At 42.5% G+C, this 10,425-nt stretch overlaps 1 protein-coding gene across 1 annotated transcript in view; it reads left to right on the forward strand.

Annotated features, from left to right (window-relative positions):
- Window positions 1-5,514: 5,514 nt before the first annotated feature.
- The window catches only part of LOC119416725 (matrix metalloproteinase-19-like), a 7,152-nt gene continuing 2,241 nt past the window's right edge, over window positions 5,515-10,425 (forward strand). Inside the window, exons 1-4 of the mRNA XM_037683910.1 lie at window positions 5,515-5,631; window positions 9,553-9,641; window positions 9,715-9,845; window positions 9,921-10,133. Of these exons, the coding sequence (XP_037539838.1) occupies window positions 5,515-5,631; window positions 9,553-9,641; window positions 9,715-9,845; window positions 9,921-10,133 (550 nt within the window). The remainder of the gene's footprint in view (window positions 5,632-9,552; window positions 9,642-9,714; window positions 9,846-9,920; window positions 10,134-10,425) is intronic.

The raw sequence follows: 10,425 nt of genomic DNA on the forward strand, positions 1-10,425 counted from the left end.
TTTTGCCAAACTACTCAAGCTGGTTCAGGGTGTTTGGTAGACTGTGTATAGGATGGGACAGATAAGCATATTGTCTAAAGGCACCTTATTATCTGAGCCATACCTCCGTATTCACCTTACATTAATTTCACCACATAGCACTAAAGCCAGTGGCTCAATCACAACAGCAAATAATCAGAATATCTAGTGGAGTGGGCCCATAAAGAATGGTTAATAGGTGTCTAATTTAAAAAAAGGAATGATCTTTAATAAAGTCTGTCTGGTCACCAGCTATGACTGAGGCCAGAACCACCTCTTAAGTGGCAGGCCAGCATTTTGGAAAGGATTTTTTCATTAATTCATTCAATCTTTATTTATACAGGCTAGTCTCATTGAGCCACAAGGACTCATTTATAAGAGGAACCTGTTCCAGACAGAACATATAAAGTACAGACAACAATAACAATAAACTACAGTAAAAATGCAGTTAAAATAAAAGCGTTATAAAACAATAAATAGGGTGCTGTAAAAAAGGTAAATTACTAAAAACGAACATATTTGCTTTGATGTTTCTACTGACATCAAATGTTTAAAATCCCCTAAAGAAATTAAAGTGGACAGCTTCAGATCTTGTTGTGTTCCAGGTTACAGGAACAGAGTAGGAAAAGGCCTTTTGCCAAGTTCAGTCCACATTGAAGGAACACTGCAGGTAATGATGGCCTGAGAGCGCATGTTGTAACTGCACCAACGACGTGACAAGTGGGAGGAGATATAAGAAGGTAGCAGACCAAGGAGTGATTTTTAGATGAAAATAAACCAGTGTGAGGGTCTACATGTAGATAATGATGACCAACTGACCAATGAATACAGTGCAGTGATGGATACGCAGTTACAATCAGTTATGAATCTTAGTGTGCCATGGTAGACAGCATCCAACATCTGCAAGCAGCTGGCAGGGGCATTCATGTAAATAATGTCACCATAGTCAATGGCCGGTAGGAAAGTGGCAGCTACAAGGTGTTTTCTGGCATTCAGAATTAAGCAAGATCTATTTCTGAAAAATAAACCCAGTTTTAATTTCAGTTTCTTTATCAAGTTTTACATATGTGGTTTAAAAGAGAGATGTGCATCGACCAAAATTCTCAAGTATTTGTAAGAATCTACAAAGTCAATAGGAACACCATGCATGGATGTGATAGGAGGAAGAGTTGCTGGCATCAACATTCTATTTAAAAGCAACATCCATTTGGTTTTGACAAAATTTAGCACCAGCTTGAGATGGAAAAAGTCTGACTGAATGATGTCAAATGCAGATTGTAGAAGCTGGAAAACCTTGGCCACAGTGTTAGCTCGGCAATAAACAACAGTGTCGTCAGCATAGAGATGCAAGTTTGCGTCAGGAATCTTTTGACCTACATTATTTATATACATTAAATTGTAAAAAGAGTGGGAACTAAAAGTGAGCCTTGTGGCACACCGTTAGTGACTGTTAGGTAGCTAGATAAAGTATTATGTTGAACGCATTGCCTCCGACCTGAGAGATAGTTTAGTTGGAGTAGGTGATTTACCATTAGAAACTGTATCAAACAAGGAAATGGAGGCAACAAAATGTTTGTTGAAGCAATTTAGCATCTCATGCTTATCTGACAGTTGACAAATAATTGTGGTGGCAGATCAGACGAGTGTGTAGTCATCAAGACATTTAATAGTTTTCCAGAAGCTCTTAGGATTGTTATTTATTTATTTAATAAATGTCCATTTATTTATTTGAAACATCATTGTCCAGAATATATTTAGTTAACCAAGTCTCAGAAATAACAATAATATCAGCACCAGTTGAACAAACCCATGTCCTCAGCATATCTATTTTAGGAAGGAGGTTACGAGCATTAGTGTGCACAATTTGTAATCCTGACATGTTTTTAAAGTCTGTTGGAGTACTGCATGCTGTTAGAGGGGTAGAACCTGTTTACCTCGAGCTTGACATCCTCCCGGCTCGTTTGACTCAGGAGACCCGGAACAACGGTCCGACTGCAGGCGTCATCGATGCAGAGAGAGATGGAGTTGGTCTGGTAGGAGACACACTCCAGAACGGACATCTCACCCCTGCTGCTGTCATGCAGATCAGAAACTGGTGATGGAACCAGCACGCACAGCAGACACACCATCCACAGCAACGCTGAACTGCTGGAGGATCTGGACGCCACCATAGTTGCAACAAACAGTGACAACATAAAACAAAACAAGCTTCCAGGGTATCTGCTCTTTGTGACTGGCAAGTTCTGGTTTGGTTCGATTTGGAGTTAAGGACCCGTTAGCCACATACAGGACAGGTTTTATTCCTGCTGATGAATCTCACTTCGATAATATTCTTCCACAACAAGACCAAGTTTCCTCTGAACCAAACTTAGTGGGAAAAATCCAGACATGGTGCAAAAAGAAGCAGCCAGAACTGGTCCTCCAGGGGAACCAGCACAGAACTGCCCAGTGATCCCATTCTTTTGTTCTTCGATAAGAACAAAAACCAGTCTGATAAATATTAAATATGTTCTGAAACTGAAAATAACTGTTGCTCTGAGCGTAAAGGGCTTTTTCTAGTATTTATTAAGAAATTGTACATTTGAAATGGGCCTATAATTAGAGATTACAACCGAATCTTTAAAAACAGTTTGATGACAGCTATTTAAAGTGTAGCACAGAAATCCCTGATAGAAAAGAACAAATTATGATTTTCAGTGCCTCAAATAATAAAACAATTTAAAATATAAAGTGGGAGTAGGATCCAACCCGCAGGTGGATCTTAGCTAAGTGTAAAATCAAACACTTCATAAAATGATTCTTGGTTCCTGGAGGTTCTGAATGTAACACTGAGCCTTGCATTGGTTGTAATATATGTTTTCTTGATGTGTGAGTTGTGGTCTGCATGCTCAGTGCATAAGAATAAAAAAAACAGAGTTGCAGGCAGTTTAGTGTGGTTTATGTTGTAAAATGTGTGTTCAACAAGAATAGAAATGTTGCAGAAATGTAGACATTCCCCATTTTCTAAAAAGTGCACTGAAATTGGCGAAAACACTGAAGTCTCTCATTTATTTACCACCATGGCTTGGTGGTATCGTAAGATAATTTTATACACTTTTATTCATCTCAACTAGTTCAGCAGAAACTAGTCTGCAAAACACCTCTAAAAGTAAAATGATTGTCCAGGTTTTTTTTTACTTAGTTGAACATCACCATCAGTCAAGTTTAATTGAGTGTAGTTTATTTGTTTCGTCCAAATTAACCCCTCCACCCACTTAAGTACATTACATTTTCTCACCCTGAGCAGGGTAACAGTGGGACGGTGGGGTGGAACGACTCCATTTTAACAGGAAGAAAGGTCCAACAGAACAAGAACCAGGATGAGCAGCCATGTGCCAAATAACTCAACCCGTTCATTGTCATGTGCACGTCAAGAAAAGTTTCCAATACAGTGAAATTCTTTCTTTGCTGCCAGAACTACTGCCGAACAAAACAAAATCAATGCATAAACAAAAAGTCCTTCTTTACATAAACTGGTCCATATTCAATCCAGCTCTGCTTTTACCCAGTTGTTCCTTGTATCTGTGGTCACGAGCTAACAGGTCCAGCAGACACCCCAGTCTCTACTGACACACTCCAGCTCTGTCCTGGGGGGCTGTGAGACGTTTCCAGGCCAGAGAGGATTTATAATCCCTCCAGTAAGTCCCCGATCGACCTCAAGTGATCAACAGCTCCACTCCGAGCTCCTCCTGGATGATGGAGCTCCTCACACCACCACCATCAGAGCAGGATCGTTTTAGCCATTTGCATGCTCGACCTATGACCCCCAGTTGAGGGACGGGACATAGATGGACCAGTAAATGGAAAGCTTGGCCTTTTGTCTCAGCTTCTTTGAATATCATGAAAAAGTTCAATGTTTTTGTCATTATATAGATTAACTACACAAAGAGTGAAATATTCAAAGCCTTTATTTATTGTAATTTTGACGATTATGCAAAACCAAAATTCAGCGTCTCAGAAAGTTAGAATATTATGATAAAGTTCCATATTGGAAACAGATGCGCACTATGCACAGATGAGCCACAAATGTCTCATTCCTCATGTGAAGCCACTCCTGAACCAGAGACGACATCAGAAGCGTCTTACCTGCAGGGTGCCTTCACTCAAGAACATCCCAAATGATCTCCTTCTCTCAAGTATCTCAGGGTTTTGTTCATGAATGAGGGAAGAATGGAGTGTGAGATTGATAGATGGAGTGGTGCAGCGTTTGCAGTATTGTGGACTCTGTGCCGGTCCGTTGTGGTGAAGAGGGAGCTGAGCTGTAAAGCAAAATTCTGTTTACAGGTTGTTCCTACCCTCACCTATGGTCATGAACTCTGGATAGTGACAGAAAGAATGAGATTGTGGATACAGGTGGTTGAAATGAGTTTCCTCTGCAGGGTAACTGGACTTTAACTTAGAGATAGAATGAGACCCGGAGTGGAACTGCTGCTCCTCCACATCAAGAGGAGCCGTTGAGGTGGTTCGGGCATCTGGTAAGGATGCTTCCTGGGCACCTCCCTAGGGAAGTGTTTCAGACATGTCCAACTGGGAGGAGACCCCGAGGAAGACCCAGGACACGCTAGAGAGACTATGTCTCTCTGTTGGCCTGGTAACGCCTTGGAGTCCTCCCAGAAGAGCTGGAAGAGGTGCTGTGGAAAGAGATGTCTGGACCTCCCTGCTCAAGCAGCTGCCCCTGAGACCCGACTTCAGAACAAGCAGACGATGATGGTTGGATGGATGGATGATTTCCTGTGACGAGACTGAAACAAGACAAAGTTGTGTCGTATCTTCAGACAGAGAGGTTTTGTCTCCGAGACGTTTATTCTCAGAGGCGTCTCTGGGCTCTTACATTAAGAACGCTATAATTAGCCTCTGTCGTCCCATAGGGGACGTGTGGTTACTTGTTTTCTTCAGAGTGGTAACTATAAAATAAAGAATGCTCAAGATTCTGCTGAATAAACTTCTAAGTTTTCACATATAAATCAGAACTGGGCACCAGCAGAAAGGGTTTCAGCGACACGCATGAGAATAAACAATTAACAAAAATGTGATTCAAAGTGGTTCATTAGTCACCGTTTCCTCTGACTGGTGGCCAGAAGATTTCTTTGTCTGTGTGTTTTAAATCCCAGTTGATTTGTTTTTTTTATTCTGCACATTTGTTGGAAGTAATTTTTAACATTCTAAGACTAAAAGCTTCAAATGAATGGAGGACAAAGTCATGATTGTGCAGCTAGCATCTGAAATATGTGTTGTTTTTTTTAAGGCAGTCCACAAATCACATTCCTTGTCAAAGTTTTATTGTGTGGTTTTGAGGCATGTCCGGAAACAAATAGTTGGTATAAAAACTGAATGCCCTGCAGTAAAACGCCAGCTTCTGTGTCGGGCTGAGGATGGCTGAAGCTATGACTTGAACAGTTTCATTAAAACAAAACATCGTCCTAGTTCCTCCGATCTGAATCCGATACTTGGTCAGTGATGGAAACAGACTCCCAGCAGAAAATGGACAGCAGGTTGGAGGTGATGGTGCTTTTTGTTTTGCTGACAGCGGCCTCATCTTTTGCTCAGAGCAACGACGACATCAGAGAAGCCACGGTAAGAACAAACCAGGAAGTGGAGCTGCTCCAATACAACCTGGACCATGATGAGTTTACAGAGAGAAGAATGTTATTTTTCATTCATTCAACCTTTATTTAGACAGATTAATCCCACTGAGCCTCGAGAACTCATTTACAAGAGAGACCTGATTTCAACAAAGAATGATGAAAAATCAATGGACACCAGCGACAACAATAAACAGTTATAAAAAGTCGTACAAATTTTATCCATCCATCCATTATCTTTACCCGCTTATTCCATTTTGGGTCACGGGGGTCGCTGGTGCCCATGTCCAGCAATCACTGTGCGAGGGGCGGAGTACACCCTGGACGGGTCGCAAGTCCATCACAGGGACACATAGAGACAAACAACCATTCACTCTCTCACTCACACCTAGGGACAATTTAGAGTTACCAAGCAGCCTAACATGCATGTTTTTGGTCTGTGGGAGGAAACCGGAGTACCCGGAGAAAACCCACGCATGCACCGAGAGAACATGCAAACTCTACCCAGAAAGGCCCCTGGACCGGGGTTTGAACCAGGGACCTGCTTGCTGAGAGGCAGCAGCTCTACCAGTTGCGCCACCGTGCTGCCCTTACAAATTTTATTTATTTATTTATTTTTTAACAAATAGGATGGCTAAGAAAAGAAAAGTAACAAAAAACAGCTAGATTCTAAGTCGAATGTAGAAAACTAAAAACAGGAACATGTCGGCATTCGTCCCTGCCAGGAGTCCAACAGATTCTTAAAGACACTAAGAGAGGTCAAGAGCTTCAAATCTTTTTTTTTTTGCACGCTATTATCACGCTTTATTCACTGAAAATACAGAAAACAAAGTTTAGATGTTAAATAAAATACTGTAATGTGCTATTATGTTGCATTTTTCTTGTATCATGGAAATATTTGTTACATTTAATTAAATATACTGAATTGTCATGTTTTTATCATGTCACCAAAAGCAGCATAAAACACCATACTGTGTTTTACAGTCATTCTGGTTTATTTCTGCCAGATTCTGGTGACCACAGCTGCCCAGAATAGTCTATAAATTTGAAGCCATAAACAAAACACCATAATATGTTTTACAACTACATTTTTCATCATAATGATCATTTTTAATGGAAAGATTATTAGATTTTATTGTTTCAGGTTGACTTACACTAACTTTAACTGTAGACTGTAATTGTCAATAAATTTTTTTAACAAGTTCATTTTATTTCCATCCATCCATCCATCCATCCATCCATCCATCCATCCATTATCTTCTGCTTGTTGGTCTCAGGGGCAGCAGCTTGAGCAGGGAGGTCCAGACATCTCTTTCCACAGCCACCTCTTCCAGCTCTTTTGACTTTACCAGGCCCACCGAGAGACATAGTCTCTCCAGCATGTCCTGGGTCTTCCCCAGGGTCTCCTCCCAGTCATACATGCCTGAAGCACCTCCCTAGGAAGGCGCTCAGGGAGCATCTTTACCAGATGCCCGAACCACCTCAACTGGCTCCTCTTGATGTGGAGGAGCAGTGGTTCTACTCCGAGTCTCTCCCAGATGACTGAACTTCTCATCCTATCTCTAAGGGAGAGTCCAGGTACCCTGTGGAGGAAACTCATTTCAACCGCCTGTGTCTGCGATATCATTCTTTCAGTCACTACCCAAAATTCATGGCCATAAGTGAGTGTAGGAATGTAGACCGACCAGTAAACAAGAGAACTTCACCTTACAGCTCAGCTCCCTGTTCACCACAATGAACCGGTACAGAGTCCACAATACTGCAGATGCTGCACCAATCTATCTGTCAATCTCATGCTCCATTCTTCCCTCACTCATGAACAAAACCCTGAGATACTTGAACTCCTCCACTTGAGGCAGAACCTCCCCCTCAATCCAAAGAGAGCAGGCCACCCTTTTCCGACTGAGGTCCATGGCCTCAGATTTGGAGGTGCTGATTCTCATCCCAGCTATTTCACACTTGGTTTTGAACCGCTCCAGTGAGAGCTGGAGATCATGGTACAATGACGCCAACAGGACCACATCATCCGTCAATAGCAGAGAAGGAATCCTGAGGGGACCAAGCCGGTCTCCCACTGACTGCACCAAGAAATTCTGTCTGTAAAAGTTATGAACAGAATCGGTGACAATGGTCAGCCCAGGCAGTGTCCAACTCCCTCCCTGAAGGGGTCAGATTTACTGCCGTCAATGCGAACCAAACTCTCGGACCGCTTGTATAAGGACTGAACAGCCCATTTCAATGGGCCCCCAATCCCATACTCACGGAGTATGTATGTTGTGTGTTTGTATTTGTTTTTAAGTAAAGCAAATTATTTTGTTCCTGCTTGTTTCATTAGAGGAGGCCTTCAACAGATCAGAACTGTTTATTAAAGATTTTGCCTCGGATTGTTAATTAGAAAATAGAGTAAGATCTCTGTGACCTCCTGACATCCACAAGGCACTCAGGATTAACGTTGGAGGATGCTATTTCCTCTCGCTCCTTCCCCTGTTTCTGCTCTTTATCCTGTGAACCTATTGGAGTCTCTCTTCGCATATCTTCCAAATTGTAAATTATGGATCTGGTCAGCTGGTCTCTCAATGCAATTGATCAAATTTTCTTGACAAGAAGACAGGGTGAAGGAGAGCCCTCCTGGCCTGACGGGACACTCGCAGCCAAATACACGATGGATTCCTGTGGGCAGTGGAAGATTGTGTGTCTGTCCATATTGTTGGTCAAGGATGTTGAAAATGCGTTCATAATTGGATTTATAACAACAGGATTTCTGCTTTTTAGAGTTGGTGGTTACCTGGCATATCGACAAATTTGAAAAACGTCGGCAGCTGTTGTGATGGAATGTGCTGTGCTGTGAACACTCAGACTCAAATGCTGTGTGAGCTGATCCGTAAGCTGGACGCGATTCTTGCTGTGAATCGCAGGTTACTTGTGGCTCCTGAATCTCTCTGGTGGGAAGGAATTGATCTTTGAGAAATTACAACTTAGCTTGGTGGAATTGACCACAAATTTGGCTGTTTGGAGTCACCATTGAGATGTACCAGTGAGACTGTAAAGGCAGACGGAAATTAAACAGAATCGGCCTGACCCAAACCAACTGTTGTTATCTGAATCTGGCTCCCCCGTGTCGGCCTTGGAAGGCTGTCTATCTCAATTTGTCCTGGATGTTATGTGAACAAGATGATCTGTTCCCACTACCCGTTCCCTTCCCCAAGGACATCTGTGGACTTGTGTCAGAGCTCTACCGAGGCCAAACTAATAAACATTAAACCATCACTTTCATGGATTATTGCGGGGGGTGGGGGGGCTATCTGGAACAATGTTCACGGACTTACTTACAAACACACACTTGCATACACTCACTCGAACAGCTATAAACATACTCCACTCAACTCACCGCCTTCGCTGGCCTCCCTTCTTTTGCCCACCTGGTGCGGTAACCTAGGTTGGATACGAGGCGCCAGGTGGCTGAGATGCTCTCTTGCAGCCTGTGCTGGCCCCCCCCCCCCCCCCCTACACACACACACACACACTTCACCCTCACCCACTCCACATACATATGTCTAATGTCATTTGTATGTTGCATTTTTTGTGCTGAGATTTTTATGCAACTTTCACAATGTGTCCTGTTAGGGACACAGTATGAGATATGAATGATGTTTACCTCCCCTTTCCTTGTGTTCCTTTGTCCTTGTCTAATGAAAAAGGCAGCACTTCTCATGAGGCTGCAGCCTCAGGCACCCGTCTACCCATGATGTTGTTTGGTTATTTGTGTTTCTTTGGACAGGCTGTACTGAAATGAAATTTTGTTGTGCAATGACAATAAAGGCTGATTCAGATTCTAAAAAAATAAATGAAAAAGTGTCATTTTCAGACGTTATTGACATCAACATGTTGGTGCTCATCTTTGCTTTCACTTTAGGCATACCTAAAGAACTACGGCTACCTGCACGTCTCACTGGATGGACAAGGTCTCAACCATCCACTGGAGACATTCACAGACGCGCTGAGGTGGCCACTTTGAACTAATTTATTTGTTTCTTCTGATTCATTCGAGACAGACAGTTAATTTTCTGTAAATCAGTATTTTTCAGCGAGCAGCCAACATCCAGATGTCAGGGAAACTGGATTCAGCGACTCTGATGATGATGAAGAAACCTCGTTGCGGTCTGGAAGATTCTTTCAACAACCAGCCTCTCAAATATCGAGTCATGGGTGGGTAGTTTTGTTACACAACCCATAATCACTGAACAGTGCGCTGTAAATAGAACTCTGGCTGTCACTGAACAGGCTACTGGCGGAAGAAGATGCTGACGTACCGCATCTACAACTATACACCTGACCTGGGTCAGGGAAAAACTCGTCTGGCCATCCAGAGTGCCTTCAAGTACTGGAGTGATGTGTCACCTTTGAGGTTCAGAGAGCTATATCAAGGACGAGCAGACATCAAGATCTCCTTCCACAGAAGAGACAAGTCCTGCCCGGTGCCCTTCGATGGGCGAGGTGCGTGACAAACACAATCACTGCGAGCCTCGCAAGCTTGTTTTTCAAGTGTTTTAAAGAGAAAGTCAAGACTTTTAAAGTGATTTTTATCAAATAGTTATTAGCAATTTATACCTTATTATCTGTGACATCAGCCAGAGTGTCAAGCTTGAAGAAAACAGCAAAAGTTTTCATCCAGTCTAGACAGACAGACAGATAGACGGACAGACAGACAGACAGACAGACAGACAGACAGACAGACAGACAGATAGATAGATAGATAGATAGATAGATAGATAGATAGATAGATAGA

Source organism: Nematolebias whitei, chromosome 11 (genome assembly GCF_014905685.2).
Source record: "Nematolebias whitei isolate Nwh7 chromosome 11, NemWhi1, whole genome shotgun sequence".
Lineage (NCBI taxonomy): Eukaryota > Metazoa > Chordata > Actinopteri > Cyprinodontiformes > Rivulidae > Nematolebias > Nematolebias whitei.